Source organism: Phocoena phocoena, chromosome 10 (genome assembly GCF_963924675.1).
Source record: "Phocoena phocoena chromosome 10, mPhoPho1.1, whole genome shotgun sequence".
NCBI lineage: Eukaryota > Metazoa > Chordata > Mammalia > Artiodactyla > Phocoenidae > Phocoena > Phocoena phocoena.
The window spans coordinates 103,129,811-103,150,759 of NC_089228.1; the positions used below are offsets into that span (position 1 = coordinate 103,129,811).

At 51.3% G+C, this 20,949-nt stretch overlaps 1 protein-coding gene across 1 annotated transcript in view; it reads left to right on the forward strand.

The window, feature by feature from the left end:
• Positions 1-20,949, forward strand: part of SLC22A23 (solute carrier family 22 member 23) — a 138,981-nt gene that overhangs the window by 14,808 nt on the left and 103,224 nt on the right. The window contains exon 2 of the mRNA XM_065885664.1: positions 20,122-20,225. Coding sequence (XP_065741736.1) covers positions 20,122-20,225 — 104 coding nt within the window. The remainder of the gene's footprint in view (positions 1-20,121; positions 20,226-20,949) is intronic.

Sequence of the window (20,949 nt, forward strand, 5' to 3'; positions counted from 1 at the left end):
TCCTGCTTTTCCCCATTTGTAACTCTAGTCCTCTTTTGACTAGAGTTTTGACTAGGGTCTCAGACACGTGATTAAAGGGAGGGTGGCGAAAAAAGAAAAATTAGAGCCTTGGTTGTGGGTCTCGCTCCAGCAGCAGTTTGGGGGAAACTGAAATGACCTGAGCAGGCAGGGGTGACCAGAATTTAAAGGCTCAGTTTATGACACCAAGAGTAGGTTTCTCTGTCTCCAAAAGGCAATTTCCCCCGTCGAGGGGGAGGCCATGATCCACAGTCTGATGGAATCTGTGCATAGAGCAGAGGTGGTGGCCTAATCTCATCTGGTTCCCATTCACGTGGGGAGGAGACCACAGGAGGAAAGTCCAGAGGGTATGTCATTCAGATGTTTGCTGGGCAGCTCTGTTTGCAGAGTGCCGTGTTGAGAGCCTGTGAGGCATGCCCTGAGGATCGGGTGGTCCTGGGAGACCGGGGAGAAGGAGGGCAGCTGGGCAGGGGGGGAGCCTGAGCAGGGGGTGGCAGTGGGGTGGGGTGGAGTGTGTGTGTCGGGGGTCAGTCCTGGGTGGCAGGAAGTGGGAAGGAGCTCTTGTTTAAACCAGGAGGAGATAAGGCACAGAGCTGTGAAGGTTTGAAACCTTGGGCATCAGTAGGGATGCTGTCCGCTGCAAACAGCAGAAAACCTCAGATCACAGTGAGTTCTGAAATATGCAGGGAAACTTAAGACATTTCCGGAAGTCAGGGATGGGCCGGGCCCCAGTCCACAGTCTTTTCTGCGTCTCTTCCTGGCCTTCGTCAGTGGTGGTTCATCCTGACACTGTGTAGTGAGAGGCTAATACTACCTGGGCTGCCGTAACAGAGCACCACAGACTGGGTCTGAAACAGCAGGATTTGTTCATCACGGTCTGGAGGCTGGAGGTCCAAGGTCAAGGTGTTGGCAGGGCTGGTTCTCCCGAGGCCTCTCTTGGCTTGTAGATGCCGCCTCCTGCCTGTGTCCTCACAGGGTCATCTCTATTTGTGTCTGTGTCCTGATCTCCTCCTCTTCTAAAGACACCGGTCGTATTGGGTTGTGTCCCACACTAACGACCTGTTTTAACTTAATCACCTCTTGAAAGCCTTGTGTCCAAATTCAGCCACATCTGAGGTGCCGGAGGTCAGGGCTTCAACAGATGGCTTTTGAGGGGACACGATCCAGCCCGTGGCCAAGTGCTGAAGTCCTCGTGTTGGCAAGGTGAACGCACCCTGACGGTGGCTCTCTGAGGCTCCAGCCCCCTCCTGGCCTGGGAAAGAGGGAAGGACAGCGTCTCCTTGCAGCTTGGAGCGTGGGTCCTTCTCTCTCACCTGCATCCCTCAGGTCGCATACCTGCCCGGGACCAACAGCACCCACCAGGGGTGCCCTGTGTGCACCAGGGACGCCCCTTCCCCGAGTCACGTGGGGCGGGCATCTACACAAAGCTGGGTTCAAGACGAGTGGGATCGGGGAGAAGAGGGGCTGTGTGCAGAGGACCCCGCACTGTCTCTGGCAGGTGAGCAGAGGGTGGGAGGTTTGTGAGCCAGGTCGTGGCAACATGTCCCAGCCGTGGGCTGGCCACTCTGGTGGGCCACTCACTTCTCCCTCCTGTCATCAGCATCTGATAGGTGAGGGACCCAAGGCTTAGAGGCCAAGGGGCTTGGCCAGGGACGCGGCGTTCCTAATCGACGAAGCTGTCATCCCAAACACGTCAGTCCCGCTCCACCACCTGTGCTCCCTCCATAACACCAGCACCCCTCCGCTCCCCCCCCCCCGCCCCGTTTCCAGAAGACAGACCGTGTGCCGGCGGAGAGGAGGTCCGGGGCCACCAGCGTCTGTGCTGTGCGTGATGGCACCCGGCCACAAGGGGTGGGCAAGGGGCAGACCAGACTCACTCGCGTATCAGGTGACAGGAGGGGGCGGGCACGGAGCCTCAGAAAGTCCAGGGCGGCAGCAGGCTTGACTCCCCGCGGGGGCCCTGAGGGAGGGTCTGTCCAGGCCTCTGGAGCGGCCTTGGTCCCTGGCGTCCTGGGCTGGGATGCACCCGTCCAGTCCTGCATCTCCACCTGGCCTCCCCACATGTCTTCACGTCATTGTCCCTCTACCTGTGTCTCTGCTTCCACGTTTGCCCATTTCCTAAGGACACCAGTCATGCTGGATGAGGACCCACCCTGATGATGTCATTTAGCTTCCTCTGCTCTGTGAGGACCCTTCCTCCCACAGTCACGTCCTGAGCCGCCGGGCTGAGGAGTCACTTCGCCAGCTCTTACTGGGGGGACGCGGCTCAGCCCACAGTGGGGTCCTTTCAGGAAGACAGAGCTGCTTATCCCTGCAACACGGGTGATTCTGTCCTTCACGTCAGTTTTGCAAGAAGAGTGCTTTTCCAGCCCCTTTGGTCTGTTGTAGAATGATGGATCTGCAAGCAGGTGGCTGCAGTGGTTGGAATCCAGGTGGTGACAGAGGGGGCAGGTAACAGGTGGCTGCAGATGGTGGCGGGAGTGCCTGTGGCGCTTTCACGGTGAGGGAGAAGGGGGAGGGAAGGAGGGGAAGGGGCCCTGGAATAAACAGCACCTGTGCGAGTCGCTCACTCTGCCCTGAGCTCTTGGCCTGGAGATCGTCTCCTTGAGCAGAAGGGAAAGTACAAACAAACGCTTTCCCTCCTGGAGGGTCATCCAGCCCTCTGGGCTCTGCCACAACCCCTGCGTCTCCTTCCCCTTCGCCGCCTGTCACCAGAGAGCTGCCGGAGCGGGGAGGACACGGAAGCCCCGTCAGCTCTGGGTGCTGCTTCCTCATCTTTGGGGACCCGTTTAAAACAATTTCCCAGATTTTTTTAAACGGAGATACAATTAACATACGGTAAAATGGGCAGATTTTAAGTGTATAGTTCAGTGGGTTTGGACCCATTTATCTGCCCCTTAACCACCACCTGAATTAAGCCGCAGTGCGTTCCCCCGCCGTGGAGAACTGCCCCCTGCGCGCCTCCCATCGCCTCCCGCCCCCGCCAGCAGCCGGCGTGTTACTTTCCCTCAGCACAGCTGGGTGCCGCCTGGTGCAGAACGTGGCAGACGTGGACACGTGCAGGACGAGGCCTGCGCGTCTGCCGCTCGCACCTGCGCACGCGTGAGCTCCGCCCACGTTCCCACCTCCGTCAGTCGTCGCTCCTGGTCCGCCCTCCACCGCTCGCGTCACCGCGTTCGGGTTCTCCCCTCACCTGCCACTGGACTTTGGGGTGTTTTCCTGTTAGTGGCCGATACACGTAGACTGCCATGACAGTGAAATTCAGAACTTCGCAAGCCCTGCCTACTCGTTACCTTGCAGTTCTAAGACGTCCAAGTTGACAGAATCGGAGCAGCTAGTGGGAGGTCTTGACTTACTCATAATCAGGGTAGGTTTCCCTCTTTCCCTTCTCTTCCTGGGGGTCGGAAGCAGGAGCGCGGAGTGCCTGTGGGGGAGCAGCTGTGGCCTCCAAGCCGCAGGAATCCAGATGCAGTTTCCAGGGCCCAAGGGTGATGAGGAGGCCCCCGAGGAGTGGGGCTGGGGGCGGGGATGCGTGTGGGCGGGGATGCACGTGGGCGGAGGGAGCTACACCTGGACAGGCCGCGGCCATGACCCTAGCGCGGGTACCAGGAGTGCTGTGGTTTTCCACCGCAGCCCCAGGGGGCTTGGAACAGCAGGACCTCCTGCCACATGTGGGACCCCAGCCGGGAGCCCCGCATGCCTCCTGGCTCAGGAAGACCTTGGTAAGCCTGGTGAGGGCTGACGGCTCTGGGGTTAAAGGAGCTTGGGAGCAAGAGGCCAAACGAAACAGACGGTGCGTCTGCCATCTCCCAGCCACGGCTGAACACAGAGCGGCGGCCCCGTGTGTAGGGACATTTGTAGGAAAGGGCAAGGGGAATTCTCTTCGCATGGACCTGCCCAGGGGAAGGAGGGGGCTAGGGGAGTGTTTCCCAGCAGGGCTGGGGCGTGGGAAGGGAATCATCCCTACCAACCTCTCCCCTCCGCCTACAGACTTCAAAGGAAGCAACGAAGTGCAGGCAGACGGTTCCCACCATTTTTGAACCTCCAAAAACATGGCGTTTTCCCCAGGGTTTTCACGTTTGTCCGTGTTTGCGTGCCGCTGGGCATTTCGTCGGGCAGAGTGTTTGCATCCGTGCCTGCGCGTCGTCCAAGGTGAACTGCGCTCGTGTTGAAGCGGGTGAAGCCACCACTGATGCACTTGTGTTGAGACGGCAGTTTAGGGACTGCAGGCTCCGCCATGTTCATCAGAGAGAATGCGTTTATCCTGATGGCTGTTGAAGTTACTGAGCCGAAGGGGAAGGCGAGAGGCGGCTTTCTTGGGCCTGGGTGGGTGGTGTTCTGAACGGCACTTGAGCCCAGTAGCCAGGAAGCTCGGTTCCTTTAGGTTTTGTAAACGCAGCCCCATGATTTGAAAAAAAAAAACAAAAGACCTTGTGAAAAATGATTTTACACCTGGCTTTTTCACAGTCTCGACTTGACCGCAAGCACCGCGTGGTTGTGAGAACCGGGGCTGGTCCAGCAGTGACACGGTCTCGTGCTCGGGGGCTGTGCTGACTGCAGCAGGGCGGGGGGAAGCCGCTAGGCTCGGGCAGGAGAGCTGGGTCTCCATGCTGGGCTCTTCACCACTTTTCCACTCAGACCTCCGGCTCCTGGACCCTAATTTCCGAGGTGGAGATGCCGCTTAATGCGTAGGCTTTGCAGGGATGAAAAGGGAACGACCCACACGCAGCCTCCGTCTCCACAGGGTGAGACCCGTGCTTCATCCGAGCCCTTTTCTTGAGGAGCCCCCATCGGGGCTGGGAGGGTAACTGCTCTGACGCATCGTGCCAATCGCCGCAGTTTCCCAGCCGTTAACTCAGCATGTTTAAAACAAGACGTCTGGAAGGTCTCAGGACAAAATTACGATCAGCCCTGGCAAATGAGCCTTCATGGCATGCGGCAGCCACCTGAGCCGCGGCCGCGCGTGGGGACCCTGCCTTCTCACCTTAAAACATCTGGGCAGCTGGTCTCAGCTAAGAGGTAAAGCAGCTCCTACCAAGGTACACGTGATGATAGAGCTAATCCTTCTCCTTGGGGCCCATCCATATCCTGCAGCCTGTTCATCGGTGGCAGATGTGCGGCCTGCACGCTCGTGCCCACCCATCGGTGCGTCTGTAGAAAGGCTGGAGCCTGCTTGGTCGGCGCCGCACCCCCTGGTCACTCTCTCCCTTTCTCTCCTCCCCCCTCCCCTGAACAGCGGGCTCGGGGATTTGGTCCCCTTCCTCTGAAAGGCTGCCAGGCTGGATCAGGGTGTTTCTAACAAGAGCAGCATCAAGGAAGAGCCAACATGAGGTTTGATTTCAGTTGACATTTGAACTCCATTTAAAGGTTGGTTTTGATGCGTTCCCCTCTGTAACGTGGGGTGCAGGGCCTCCGGGTCTGCCCCTGCCCCGCTTTCTCCACTCACCTCCTTACCTCCTGCCCGGCCGAGAGGGAGAGTCCTAACTGAACAGAGCCCCAGGCCCTTTGATGTGCTCTCACAGCGCCTTAAGTTCAGCTGTATTTCATTTCTTACTCACGGCCTGTTTTCCACCCTTAGACTCTCGACAGCAAGGACAGCACTTTGCACTGTTATTTCCTGGGGTCTGGCACACAATAGTGACCAGTAAACAGCCATTAAATATGGAAGCTGTGCCACCCTCTGAATACACAGATGAGTCCCCGATGGGCCTGGACCAGGGTGCTGGCCGCGGGTGGGGATGCACAGGGAGGAACCTGTTTGCGTAAGGACAGAACCTAAGCACTGGGAGCCTGGCTTGAGCATCGTGGGAAGTGAAGCCCAGGGGAGGGAGCAGGCGACTGTGAGGGACACAGGACTGTCACGCTTCCTCCTCTCATGTCTCCCCACAAGGAATGGTCTGGGCCTCGGAGAAGCTTGTCCTGAGGCTCTAACCCATAAGGCTGAGAATCCGTAAGCTGGAAGTGGCTGCCCTAGGGCTTCCTGCTCTTCAAGGGGGCATCCTCTGTGTGTGAGTTAAACAGAACCCTGACTAGTCACAGCTTGGGTTTATCACTGTTAGAACAGGAACACAATTTTGTCTCACTTTTTTTTTTGGTAAGATATGTATGAAATAAAACACCGTTTTAACCATGTTTAAGTATGTAGTTCACTAGCGTTAAGTGCATTCACGTTGTGGAGCCATCACCACCATCCGTTTCCAGAACTTTTTCATCGTCCCAAACTGAAACTCTGTCCCCATTGAACACTAACTGCCCATCCCCCCTCCCTCTGTCCCAGCATCCACCCTTCTACTTTCTGTCTCTGTGAATCCGACGGCTCCAGCAACCTCTTATAAGTGGAATCAGACAGTACTTGTCCTTTCGTGACGGGCTTATTGCTTTGAGTGTAATGTCCTCAAGCTCATCCATGGTGTAGCCTGTGTCAGAATTTCCCTCCTCTTTAGGGCTGAATAATATTCCATTCTGTGTACACACCACATTTTGTGTATCCATTCATGTGTCTATGGACCCTTGGGTTGCTTCAACTTTTTGGCCATTGTGAATAATGCTGCTTTGCACAGGGACGTACAGATGTGTGTTTGTGTCCCTGCTTTCACTGCTGTTGGGTACGTAGACTGTGTCTTGAAGAGGCCGTAGGCACCACTGGACTTGGGCTGACTGGGCACCCTCCTGCGGGAGGGGCAGCAGTGTCCAGTGCGGGCACCCTCCTGCGGGAGGGGCGGCAGTGTCCAGTGTGGGCACATGTCCTTTCAGGGAGGGTGAATTGTACACAGTGATTGCTCTTTGCTGTCATTGAGCTTCTACATGTCAGCTCCTAAGAGTATTGCATGTTTGTCCATCTGTTACTAGTTAGCCGTTATAATCTCTTCCAAAGACAGAGAAACATAGTTATTGTTTTTATGTTCTCTGATCAAAGGTAGAAAACAAATTCCTCTGTGTACTTTGAATATCCTTTGACACATATGCATAGCAGCCCTCCTCCCCTCGTGTAGATGCCGGGGTAACCAAAGTGTCTTACCCCAGGCTCAAAATCCCAGAATTGTCATATTATCATTTGCGTGGTGATCGTCTATTAGGTCGTAGGGCAAACAAAATATGCATGGCAACATCTCTTATTCTGCAGTTCAAAATATGCCCTTCAAAGTGTGTGTGTGGGATGTCCAAGGCCTCCTGAGTTTGGGAAGTGCAGCCACAGAGCCCCCTGTGCAGGATCCATGGTGTGCAGTAACAGTAAAGGCTCTGAGAAGTCCTGCAAGGTAGACTCCATCTTCCCTCTGACTGTTACTGCAGACGAACACCTGTTGGTGCCCTTTCACGCACCTTCAGAAAATGCCTCAGCTGCTGACTTAGAAGTGAATGCGTATTAAAGATGCAGCCCCACAGGGGAGCACAGCCCAGCTGAAGGTTTCATTTATGGACCGTTCCCTCCTCTCTGCTTCCTGTGTGCCTTGGAGAGAGGGGAAGGAGTGGGGAGGGCCCAGTGGGTGGCCTTGATGGCCTGCGACAAGCTTTGTAAAATCCGCTCTCGAATCAGTGGTTGATGGAGGGTTCACTTGGCAGTCTGTGAAGCGTACCTTTCCAGAGCATGCCTTAGGCTGGGATGGAATTCAGCTGCCCTGGCTTGATTAGCAGGGCCACACCCACCAAGGCCCGAACGCGATGCAGTTAATACCGTTGCAGGAAAGAGCCTGGTCTCCAGAGGTTCACGGAAGGGGCTGCCGCACAAGTTCCTGCGTGCTGTACTTCCAAACGCATCCATAGCAGAAGACACCGTCCCAGGCCCGTCCCCAGTATTAAAGCCCGTGGGCTTCTGACCGGGCTGGCGGGTGAGCAGGCTGAGAACATCCACGCAGCCGTGGGGGCCCTGTGAGGGAGGCCACCTGAGGCCCAGTCTGGCCACTCGCAGCCGCTTCGGCCTGAGGGGTCTCTGCCCCCTCCTTCCCCTTCCAGCTGAGTCTGTTCTCCGCTTCCCTTTGCCACCCAGCCCGGCCCGATGTGGGTCCCTGGGGTCTGTCCTCAGGACAACTGGCTCACGGCAGTGGGTGGCACCCCTCGAGGAGCTGTTTCTGGCTTTGGCTTAAGGATGCTTTGAGTTTTATTCGAGAAAAATCTTGGAGAACTGTCTGTCTTCTGTTAACTTGTCCCTCGGGATGTCGGAGGCCCCTGGAGTGGATGGCAGGGGTCCTTTCTCGGGCCTGTATCTGCATGTCCTTGTCCCGCTGAGCCCCGGGCAGCTGGAAACAAACTGCACTGTCACCTTTGGCTGTCACATTGCCAATTCTGCTCAATGTTTTGGGGAGATTAATAGTTGGTTCAAGGGAAAAAAACGTAAACACCCTTTTGGGTGTGATAGTGTCGCTAGCTTTTGAGAACCAACCTCCTTTTTCTCCTTTGGGTCAGAAACAGTATATTTAATGACTGTCTGTGGGACGTCTGGGACGTGGGGCTAATGTTGTCCTGTCTGCAGCTGATGAGATCGACGCGAAGGGCATCACGTCCGAGCTCTGGGGAAGGACGTGAAAGGCGTGTAGACCCCGTGTGGAAGGGTGCTGGCTTCCCGTCCAGTCCCTCCCCACTGTGGGCACAACTGTGCCCTGGGGGCATCTTCTGTGCTTGCCTCTCCCACTTTCTATTCTGTGCAGAGAGGATGTACAGCTGTGCAGAGAGGATGTACAGCTAGGAAATACCCCTTCATTTGGATCAGTTAGGGTCAGTCTCGGTGAATAACGCAGACTCTCTAGCAAAACTCTTTTTGAAAGTAGTTTTATTAGCTCTCCTTCAGGTGTTACTCACCCACAGACATAAGCCCCAAAGGAGCTGCTTAAGTGACAGAATTAATGAGCAATAATCACCAGCACCTGCCTTATATTAGTTTTGACTCATAACAAACCTATATTGCAAGTTTTATGACTCCTATATCATAGATGTTGCAACTGAGGCCCCGAGGGGTGAGGTAACTCACCCGGGTCACGTGACTAGAATGGAAACTCGGGTCCATCAGCTGAAAATCTGTGCTCTCACCTCCGTGCGGCTGTTGCCTTCCGGCCCAGCCCAGCCCACCCCACCCTCCATGTGGGTCTCTGAATTCCAGGCCTCCTGCAGGCTCTTGTTTATCTGATGACGCTCTTCTGCGGAGAGCCTGGTAAGCTATAGCCCAGCCCAATAACAGCAAAGGAAAAGGCCAAATTGGTAAAAATTCCCCAACTAGTGTTCTACTAGACCTTTTGTGAGTCCAGCAGCTGAGGGTTCTGTGTACCTTGTTTTAGCAGGCTGGTGTCGGCTGTCTTTGTGGAAAAGGTGACCATTTAGACTCACATGTGTGCTGGCTTCTAACTTGAGTCAGACACAGCAAACAACATCCTTGTTTGAAGAGGCCGTTTTGCCTAATATTATTCACGTCCTTTCAAGATGGTGAGACCGATGTTGAAACAGGGAGAAAACTGGTTTAGCTTCTCAACTGCCCTGATTTATTATTAAAAAAAAAAAAAAAAAAAGTGACTGTTGGACAAGAAGGCCAAGAGTTGGTCTCAATTAGAACGTTGAGATAATTTTTAAAAATTCTTTATGTTGTAAGGGCTTTGGACCAGAGTGAACGTGGTGCCGACAGATGAACGTGAGGTTGGGAGCTGGACCACACACCTCTGTCCTGCTCGGCAGTGATGGGCTTGGGCGGTTTGCATCAGGGCCACCTGTGAGGAAGTGAGATCTTCCACAGCAGCCTGAGCTGGGGTCCAGCAGCCCCAGGATTTTTTTTTTTTGCGGCATGCAAGATCCTAGGTCCCGGACCAGGGATCGAACCCATGCCCTCTGCAGTGGAAACAAGGAGTGCTCTGGACCGCCAGGGAAGTCCCCAAGATTTTTTTATTTTGAGCAAGTTACGTCATTTCTCTAGGCTTCAGGCTTCTCATTTCTAAAATTAGGAGGTTGACCTTGACTTTTCCCAGTATTTCGGTACTAAAATTCTATGAAAAATAAGATACTGGGATATTATTTTTAATAGATGCCTTTGAGTACATACCTGCTGTTCGCAGGGACTTTACCAGCTGTTTTTGTTTAGTCGTCGTGACAGTGAAGTAACGGCAAAGGTTGTCCTGCTCCCACAGTAACGCTTTGCTTCCTCGTACCTGAGGTCTTCTGAATACCAGGCAAGACACATGCTGCAACCGAGAACAGTTTTGTATAAACCACAGAATTGTTTCTATTTGCATGAACAAGGGCTGCTTCTTTGAGTTTATTGAGGTGGGGAAAGAACATGAGTTTTAATCAGACATGGGTTGATAATCTTCTGCTGAAAAACCACTTGACTTTGGACTAGTTGCTTCCCCTCTGCCTCAGCTTCCTCATCTGTAAAGTGGACTCAGTGGTCATAAGCCCGTGTTAGAGGGCTGTCTCGATGCCGGATAAGATGCTTAGTCAAAGCAGCCAGCAGAGCACAAGACCATGGCAGGCGCTTAACAAATGTTGAGACGATACTTAATTTATGTAACCGATTTGTTCTATTAAGAGAGAATTATTCATTGTTTGAAATAAATGTCTCATACCCTGTATTCTGTGGGCTTTTATAATGAAACTAGAATTCTCTTCCCCTTGGGGAAAATTACTAATGGTGAAAAGTGTGGCGGAAACACTTAAAAACTATATTGCCCGTATAAATGTTGTATAATACGTAATTACGTATTAATTATTTAAATCCTGTTTGAAGAAATAATCACGGAGAGAAAGAGAGTTGAGAAGGTGCATGGCACAGGGAACACAAGCAAACGCAGAGCACGTCCACTTCCGGAGTGGCAGCTCCACGTGCTGTCCTGCCCCATCCCAGCCATCAGCTTAGAGACTGAGGACGTGGTCCCTTTCTTCAGGGACTCACGGTCGAGTGCCGAGGTCGGCAGACTTTCCCTGTGAAGGGCTGAATAGTGGACATTTTCCGCTTTGCAGGCCGTGTGTTCTGTGTTGTCACCCCTGTGCTCGGCACAGGCACTTGTGCGCTAGCAGAGACGGGCCCCCATCGAACTCGACGTGCAGAACAGGGGGCAGGGCCACATCAGGCCTGCGGGCTGTAGTTTGCCAACCCCTGAGCTGGTGCAAGAAAGATTTGTAAGCAGCAGGCAATTATGTTATGTTCTGACAAATAGTCTGGGTGTTTATCCTGAGTACAGGTTGTCACAGGAGTACAGAACAGGGGTACTAGGAAGAGGAGAGCTTCTCAATTGACTTGATTAAATATATGGAAACGTGTTCTTTGTATCTTTCTAATTTTCTACCCCTTGTAATTAATTGTGTGCTTACAAAACCACTGTATGCCCATCGAAAGGAATAACGCCAGGAGTACGTACAGAAAGGCTGCCATTCTCCAACCCGCAGGTGATCTACAATGTTGAATAATTTTGGTTGAAATGAGTTTTATCCATTGAGCCAGGAAAATCGGGGTGTGCATGGATATCGCAGGACAGGCAAAGGGCCCTGCGGCTTTTGGGGAGCTGGGGGTCCCCTGGCGTGGCTGGACCCTGGCAGGGCAGAGAGGTGAGGGATGACTCGGCCCAGAGGCACTTCTCAGGGCTGAGAGAAGTCAGGGTCACAGCTGCCAGGCAGTGGGGAGGGACAAGGCATTTGTCTCCGCAGGTAAAAGATAATTTTCCTTCTGCCTCTTGAGTTCTTCTCGATTGATCACCTGGTCATCACATTCTTCTCGTTCCAAGGATTCCCTGACCCTGCTGTCCAAAGGTCTCCACACGTCGCTCCTTTCCAGGATTAGTGGGGCTCGTTTAAATGTTAAAGTCCAGTTTTGTTCCCACGCAATACTAAAAGATCTCTTCTAGTAACACATGTAGCAACTGTTTCATTTCTCGCTAAGAATCTTTCAGTTACTTAATATCAATTACGTGTGAGAAGCCGGTGTGTTGAATTCACTTAAGGCCTGAATAGTTCCCTGGGGTTGAATGTTCAGGGCAGTGGAGTTTTTTGTTTTTGTGTTTTTTCTCTCTTTCTGGCTTTGCAATAGTCCTCTTTAATGTATAGGGTTTACTATCAATTTCCCTTCTTAGAGGTAGTAAAATAGGCATTGCAGGATTTGGAAAGACTCTCCAAGGTTTCGGTTGATAGAAGGTCGTTGCTTATTTACCGTCTCTGCTGCCTGTGGATCATAGATTCAGCATCCCCCAGTGCCATAGTGGGCATTATGGCCCACTCATAAGGACGTTTGCTAACGTAAACCTCTGCTTAGGACTGTACAGTGTTCCTTGTTTCCTTTCAGAAAAAGTAAAGGAAAATTGAGTGCCTCGTGTTACCTCGCAGAGATGATCCTACATCCACTACTCAGGGCCTGTTTAGGTGGTTAATTTTCTGTTTCCTTTTTAAGGTAGCTTCTTAAATTTTTATTTATTTTTTAAATTGAAGTGTAGGTGATTTACAATGTTGTGTTAGTTTCAGGTGTACAGCAAAGTGATTCAGTTATACATAATATATAGGTATATATCATTATATTCTTTCATTCTTTTCCATTATAGTTTTTTACAAGGTATTGAATATAGTTCCCTGTGCTATAAGAAAGAGGTTTTATACTTCCAGCCCTTTAAAAATGGTCAAATTCAGTAAGAACCGGGAAAGCCCCCAAAGGCGACAGGTTGAAGCAGTTGTCACATCCATCTCTCTTCCTCCACACCAAGGTGGTACTACAGCCAAAGTACAGCAGGCGTAAGAGTCGTCACTGGAAGAAAAACAGAACAAGACCGATCACTGAGTAAGGGTTAGGGTGAGTCTAAAATTACTACACTAGTCCAAAACGGGGCTACGCGAGGTTGAAGAAGTTCACCAGCTTTGACAGTGTGGTCTTGGACCGGTTTCCTTTGCACGAGGAGAGAGCAGGTTTGCTGGTCTCTTCCATGGAGCACCCACAGGCTCACAGTAGGTTTTTGGTTCAACTGTTTCCCTCAACGTGCTGTGTTTGGGTTTTTGGCACCAAGTTGGTTGGGGAAAAAGAAAGTGGAGGAGCCATTTGAGCAGCAATTAATGAAAAACAGGGAAACAAAACTAAAAAAAAAACCCAAAAACCTCCCAGTGTATCTGGCAAGGTCATTCATTATGTCATTTAAGGAAGCTCGAGAGAGTGCCAGCCCTAACTGGCAGTTATGTTGGCTGCTGTGAATCTCCTAAAATTGGAGGATGAACTTAGAGGCAAAAAGCAGAGAACAATTTGGGGTTTTCAGAATATGCAGTATTTCTTGAATTTTGATAGCATCTTTAGGGAAAAAAAATCCAAATACTACTAGATTAAAAAGAACAGAAACAGGGCTTCCCTGGTGGTGCAGTTGTTAAGAATCCGCCTGCCAATGCAGGGGACACACATTCGAGCCCTGGTCCGGGAAGATCCCACATGCCGCGGAGCAACTAAGCCCGTGCGCCACAACTACTGAGCCTGCGCTCTAGAGCCTGCGAGCCACAACTACTGAGCCTGCGTGCCACAACTACTGAGCCTGCGCTCTAGAGCCTGCGAGCCACAACTACTGAGCCCACGTGCCACCACTACTGAGCCTGTGCTCCAGAGCCTGCGAGCCACAACTCCTGAAGCCCGGGCGCCTAGAGCCTGTGCTCTGTAACAAGAGAAGCCACCACAATGAAAAGCCCGTGCACCACAATGAAGAGTAGCCCCCGCTCACCGCAACTAGAGAAAGCCCGCGCACAGCAACGAAGACCCAATGCAGCCAAAAATAAATAAATAAAATAAATCCATTAAAAAAAAAAAACTGAATAACACAGACCTGCATAGGCTGCATCAGTGTTGAGCAGCTGATTGTAGCTAATGTGCTTCGTGGGTCCAGCTTATGTGGCCAGCCTTCCAGGGTGTGTGTGTGTGTCGGCGGGGGCGGGGAGGGGTGTTCTTGCCACTTCTCTTGTCTCCAGTTAAGAAACACAGAGCAGGGCAAATCCTCGGTGTATCAAACAGTGGTTCATGAGGGTCTGCTGAAATACCACTGTAGGGGGAAAAAAGGTTGCAGAAGAATGCTGACCCTGCATTTCTCTAAATTCCTCCAGTTCCGTCAGGAATTCTGTTTTATTTAAGCTTTTGAAGTTTTAAGCAGTGTTATCCCCTTAGCATTCTGAGCGGAAACTTTTCCGTTTATCTCTACTGACTCAGGATTAGAACAGACATGCGTAGTGACTGGGAAAACCCTCGTGGTTTCTAGTGGAACAGCCTCAGATGGGCATCTCCAGCACAAAAGATGAAACTTGGGGGAAATTTTTCACTTAGTTTCCTAAAAAATGTTTTTGGCTTTAGTCAATGAACAATAACATCAGTAATCTTCAGGCTCCGAAGATGTAGTTTGTTTCTAGTCATTTTGCAAACAAGCTTCCGCTAGGCCTGAGTGTTTAGATTGTGTTAAAATGCATATTCCTGAAAAGGTGAAAAGTTTTTTTTCTTTTTAGTCATTTGGCCTCACCCTAACTACTATCGCTTCCACCTACCACTGTGGGTGGGAGTTTATATTACTTTTACCTCTACTTTTTTTCTTTCATTATAAGGCTTATAGATTAACTGTAGGAAGTTTGGAAAAGTCAAGAAAAGTATAAAATCGAAAATAAAACTCAACTCTCCAGAGATAGTCACTTTAAATATTTTGGAATATCTTCTTCTGATTTCCCCTGTGGACCCAAATATCTCCTCTATTCATGGTTTTTTTATTCTGAGCCTTTCTCATACCGTTATGTCATGAGCATTTTCCTCAATCATGTGCTTTCAAAAGCAAACATTTTCATGATGTATAGCCTTGCTGATGTCAGGCAGGTTCCCATGTCTTACAAGTTACAAACACTGAGCATCGTTGCACCAGGACATCTGTGGGCATCAGTCATAGTCTCCTTGGGGAAAACTTCCAAGAAAGGGAATTGCTGGCATAAAGAGTGTTCACGATTTCAAGTCACGGGACGCATGTTGCCAGACGGCCTTGCAGAAGCGCAGTGCTTCGTTTACACGCCCAGCACAGATTTGGTCCTCTTGGCTTCTCCTGCATTTTTGGGAAACTTAAAAAAAAATTTTTTTTGAAAATAAAATATTGAGTGTTGATTTTAATTAGTGGAATCGAGCATTTCCCAGGTGTTTTTTTAACCATTTGTTTCATATTTTGTTAATTTGCCGGGTGCTTTACCCATTCCTAGTAGGAGTATCGTCTATATTGTTATGGAAATACTTACTAAGGATAGTAACCCTTTGGCTGTTTTAGGGGAGGAGAAAACCTTTTTCCTCTACCCTCCTAGGCTCTGTGGCTGGGGCCCTGGGAACTAGACTGAAGGCAGCTGAACAAGAGGGAACCAGGTTCATTGCCAAGTGCAGCCGGGCACACAGGAGCGCTTGGTGACCAGTAACTCAAAGGGGTGGTCAGAGCTTGGGCTCATATCTTAACAGAAGGACAGTCCGTTTGTACAGAAGTGAGGAGACAGAAGAAAAGGGGTTGAGGCTTTTAGGGGTGGCAAACTTGGGAAGGAAATATATGGGGGAACTAACGGAAGATGAGGGTTGTTTCAGTGAGGTTGTTTTTAATTTTTATCTTATATTGAAGTACAGTTGATTTGCAATGTTGTGTTAGTTTCAGGTGTACAGCAAAGGGATTCAGTTATACATATTTTTCAAATTCTTTTCCCATTTAGGTTATTACAGAATATTGAGTTCCCTGTGCTATATAGTAGGTCCTTGCTGATGATCTGTTTTATATATAGTAGTGTGTACGTGTTAATCCCAGACTCCTAATTTGTCAGTGAGGCTGTTTGCAGACGCATCTGGGTGCCAACTTTGTCTTCACGGCCATAGGACTTCCCCGGGGAGGGGGTTTATGGCCTTCATTTCTCAGAAGCCTCTGCTTTTAGGCAGATAGGGACGCTCTGAGAAGGCTTCTTTCTGAATCTGCTGATTTTCATTTGCTCCAGCTCAAAATCATCCTTAGGCCAAAGTGGCATGTTTTGGGGGTGACCCATTCTGATCCCCCTTCCCAAATATTTTACAAATTTATCTCTTTATAATTTTGTTTATGTTTGTTTTTTGCGGTACGCGGGCCTCTCACTGCTGTGGCCTCTCCCGTTGCGGAGCACAGGCTCCGGACGCGCAGGCTCAGCGGCCATGGCTCACGGGCCCAGCCGCTCTGTGGCACGTGGGATCTTCCTGTACCAGGGCACGAACCCGTGTCCGCTGCATCGGCAGGCGGACTCTCAACCACTGCGCCACCAGGGAAGCCCTTGTTTATGGTATTTTTGATGCAGGGAGGTTTTAAATAATAAGTAAAATGAATAATAATTAAGGAGTAACAGATAAACTGTTATAAAATCCATCATCTTTTCCTTAGGTGGTTGTTTTCCTCTTAGATTTTCTCCTTAGGGAGTCTCTCTCCACTTCAAAATTGGATAAGTAGTCTGTTTTCTTCAGTTTTCTTACATTCTTGTTTTGCATTTGACTTTATCATGGTATCTTCATTATTGCTGAAAATAAGATGATCTTCCTCATCTCCCATTTATTTTCCATCTTCTTTAGAAACTTCACTAGTTTCCTTGATGAGTATTTCTCCCCTCTGGCAAGTCAAGCAATTAGATGATTCCCTTGAAAATAGTATAAAGTTTACTTCTTTTAGCTTATCTTTAAAATATATAGGTAGGAGAACAGTCTCCCAGGTTTTCTGTAGCCGCTGCCTTTTTGTTTGCAAAGCAGAACATGTGGAGCTAAGGTTGAGATCACGTTCTAGGGTCAGTTCCCTCACGTGGGGCATTACGTGGCGTCACAGCGGCCCATCCCCGGTCCTGGAAGGACGGCAAGGGAAGCAGGCGTCAGACTGTGAAGTGGGGCCATGCCGTCTCCGCTTTCGCGGTCTTGTTAAACCTGCTGACAGAGTGCTTGTCATCGTTGTGCAGGGAATGGATTTGAGGGGTTAACGTTAGTTCAGTGGGGAGGCCCCCTGTCCTCTTGCCCTGCACACTCCTTCCCAGGGAGATCTGGTCATAAAGTCAGTGCTTGCCGAGTTGCAGAAGCAGCTGAGAGCTGAGCCTCCTGAAGGGTGCCTGGAGCAGCTCCCTAGAATGGCCTGTCCAGGGACTGGGTCACAGCTAGGAGGCGGGGGATTCAGGAGGTCCCTGTCCAACCCAGGCTCTGGGATCACACCTCGGCCACTTGCAGACCAAGTCCTGCCTGATGTGACCACCGAATGAATGTCCCACCTATTCCTGGCTTAACGCTCTTCCTAATCCAAGTTACCCTGGAAATTAGACCTCGGCTGTGCGCTGGAAGTTAAGTGCAGACGACGGGCAGAACCTCAGTTACGTGTGAGAGCTCAGCAGTAAGGGAGCCTGGAAGTGGTGTTTTCCAGCCCACACTGCAGGAACCCGCACCAAAAGGGTGACGAGCGAGCCTCATCACGAGTCCCCATAAATCAGGTTGTCCATAACAGAGGTGGAGTGGGGGGTGGGTGCCAGGTACGCTAGGAAGGAGCGCCCTCCGGCATCGGTGATCCATGGGTGTGAGAAGAGGGAGGTGACAGGTGATGATGTCAGAGACAGAACCTGTGCCACTGAGTCCTGGCTGTGCACAAGTCAGGTTTCTTAACGTCCCTTAGCCTTTGCTTAGTGAAATGACCGATTGCCGTGTCTTATCTATAGTGGGACAGATTTCGAAAGCGAGGTGATCTCAGATCTCATACTTCTGAAATTCTTCTGGAGGTTGTAGGACATCTGAGCATATTTTATTTTCATCAGAAGTGGGGCGATCGGACAAGGGATGCCCGTCCCCGTGGATTCCCAGCCCTACCTCACCTTATTTATGGAGTGGACCTCAAGGGGCCTCTAGGCTTTAGGGGTGTCCAGCAGACCCCAAGCAGGAGGGACTTTATCCTGGGGAGCCCGCTGGAGTCTGGAGTAGTTTTCTTGTTGACTCAGAGATGCTGTCTGCTCCGGTGCCTGGTTGAGGGGTTACGGTGGCCGCCTTGTCCTGTGTCCTCCCCCCACCCCGCCCCCCAGGCTGAGGACAGCGGGGCCAGCGACACTGCTAACCAGGCTGCCTTTCCCTCCTGGCCGTGGGAGCGGTTCTGTCTCCCTCAGCTGTTTCAGTTTTCCACTCCCGCCTTGTTAATTGATAGCGATTGCACTGAACATCTGACTCTAGGTAGCAACTGAATTGGGTCATGGCTGCCCAAGGCCAGGGCGAGTTATTGTTCAGGGGCCTGAACCCACAGCAGTGTTGGCAATCTGCTCCCTGCCAGATGCTTTTATGAAAATCTCTTTTGTCTCCTGGGCGTCTAATACAAGCAGAATGTGCTCCTTGGCATCACTTAACCTCAAATAAGCTCATCAGTGAGCAGTCTGGGTAGAGACGGGAGTGACTGATTCTTGGCCACAGAGCCAGCAGCTGGTCCCCCTTCCTCCCCTCCCCCTCCCCCCTGGCAGCAACCTGGGGCCGGGTGTGTCCTTCTCCTGCCAAGCACGTGCCAGGCTGAGGTGCAGGAAGGTGTGATGTGATTGGGATTGTAACCGTTATAGGTGTTGTAAGCATCTCCTCGCCCGGAGGAGCCAGATGGGCTGGTAGATGTAGCTCTTAGCCTTGGAAATCAATTACTTTGTGGGCAGAGTCCTGTGCTAGGCAGAGTGGAGAGAAAACAATTCAGAAACAGCCTCAGAATGTAATAAACCAGGCTGGGGAGACAGAATACACACACACTGGTACTTCCGTGAGTGTTGGTTTTCCAGGCTGGCCTCCGCAAGCCCCCTTAGCTCACGCTCTAGTTTCTGACCCGGCATTTGCTGCTCAAAGCACTGAGCAGCCCTGCTGTGCGTGTTTCACGCGGCCTTTGGCCTCACCCTGCTCTTGGGGGTTGACTGTTGGAGCCCTGGCCCAGGCCTGGGAAGCGCATTCACTGTGTTCAAAACAGCAGGGAAATGACAGGCCAGGGCGGCATCGTTGTCATCTGGGCGGCTTGTCAAACTGCTGGCTGTGCTTCCTCCAGAACTTCCCGTTCGGGGTCTGGCCTGGGCCCGAGAATGTGCATTTCTGACGCCTTCCCAGGTGATGCCGATGCTGCCGGTCCCTGGGCAGACATAGGGGATGTCATCCCTGTAAAGAACACCTGTATCTGAATTGTTAATAATGAGATTACGTGCAGCTAGCAGTGCCGGCCCTGGATGTGTCCCAGGGAGTCCAGGGAATGACGTGTCGGGCGGCTGCCTTCCTGCTCTGTCCAGGCTGGCTGGCCCCTCCCTCCGCAGTGGCTGGTGCAGAAGCTCGGCTTGTCCCAAAGCCCGTTGAAGCCAAGACCCCATTTGTTTGCCCCTCGGGCCCAGACGTCAGTTGCTTGTGGATTGAGGGCCGTGTTTCCACTTGGACACACGTCACTTCGAGGGAACAGACGTGCATTTCTCTCTCGCTTCTGCGAAAGGAGGAAGGAAAAATTGGAGGGTTAATTTTATTTGTTTTTCTAAATAATACAGCTTAATTGTAAAGATAGTCTAAATGTTGTATTCACCAGTTGATTGGCTTTCTCTCCAAGTGGAGAGAAAGTGGCTTTAGGATGTAATATGGGAGAACACAGGGACGCTGATGAGGAAGAAAAGTAAGAATGCTTAGTTAAAATTGCTATTTCAGTGTTCACTGCTAACCCTCTTTATTTTTAAGGCGACTTATAAAGTTTGGGGAGTTTTTTGGGATGTAAACACAGAGGTTGCTTTCAGTTTCCTCGTGTTACTGTGATACCCCATGCAAAAAGCTGGCAGGGGCTTTCCACCTGCAGGGCCGTGTGACAGCTGTGCCAGTGATGGGGGACTCCCGGCCTGTGCTGGCAGGATGGAGGAAAGACTCATCCGCAGATGTCATGGTGGGGGGGGATGTCATGGGGGGGGGGATGTGAGACCCTGTGGACTTTTATCCTCTGTCCCGGGCTAAAACATTACACCGCCTTCTGTGGGCAGATTTATATTTCTCATTGTTGGATTCTCAAAAACATTGAAGAGACTCTTAGCGGTATGTGTGACACAGCCTGTAAAGGGTGTCATGACCCTGAGCGCAGTTATGTGTTGCCCTTATGATTGACAGGTGGCCTCTGTGTGTGTTTCTCTCTGATCTGTTTTCTATTTGCCCCTCTCTAGTGGGATCTTGTGTGTGATAATGCCTGGAAGGTCCATGTCGCTAAGTTCTCCTTACTGGTTGGATTAATCTTTGGCTACCTGATAACTGGATGCATTGCTGACTGGTAAGTACCCACATGCCCGCCACACAAACCTGGGAGCCGCAGCGAGCCTCTGCTACCTAACGGGGCGCGGTCTGTGTGAGCTCACCGTGACCGAGGCTCTCCTCTGCCCTGGTGCCGGTGCCAGAGCAGAAGGCTGTAGCTGCCACCTGCAGAATTCAGAATGAAGGGAATTGGCCGGTGCACAGAGCAGACCCTTTTGAAGTGAGAATCTAAATTCATTGCAATTCCCCGGCTGCTAGAATCTAGCAAAACCAGCTCGCAGCCTGCAAGCCCATGTCCTCCTGACCATCAGAGTGCAGTTAGGAAGAGCCTGGGGACGTGGCTTCGGGGCTTTATGGGCTGGGCCCTGAGCGGGTGGATATACAAGAGGCGTCAAAAGATGGGGAGAGGACACGGCGGACCCTCTTCACCCCTGAGAACTGGACGGTGGGGCTGTGCCCATGAGCTCCCTGAATGCCACACAGATCTTAGAGAGGGACAGTCCTTGTAGTTGGCTTGGCCAGCAGATGCCTGTGTGGGTCCACAGGGAGCTAGACCTTGAAAAGTGGACAGCATGTGGGTAATGGCTGGGCAGTGCAGGCAGAGGGGCGGTGACCAGAGGCGAGAATGAATACGCTTTACTTGGGTGGGTTAGGGGCCAGGTGTGTGGTTCAGGGTGAAGCGACAGGTTGTTCGGAGGGCGATGGGGGTAGTCATGGTAATAATAACAGCGACAATGGTAGCA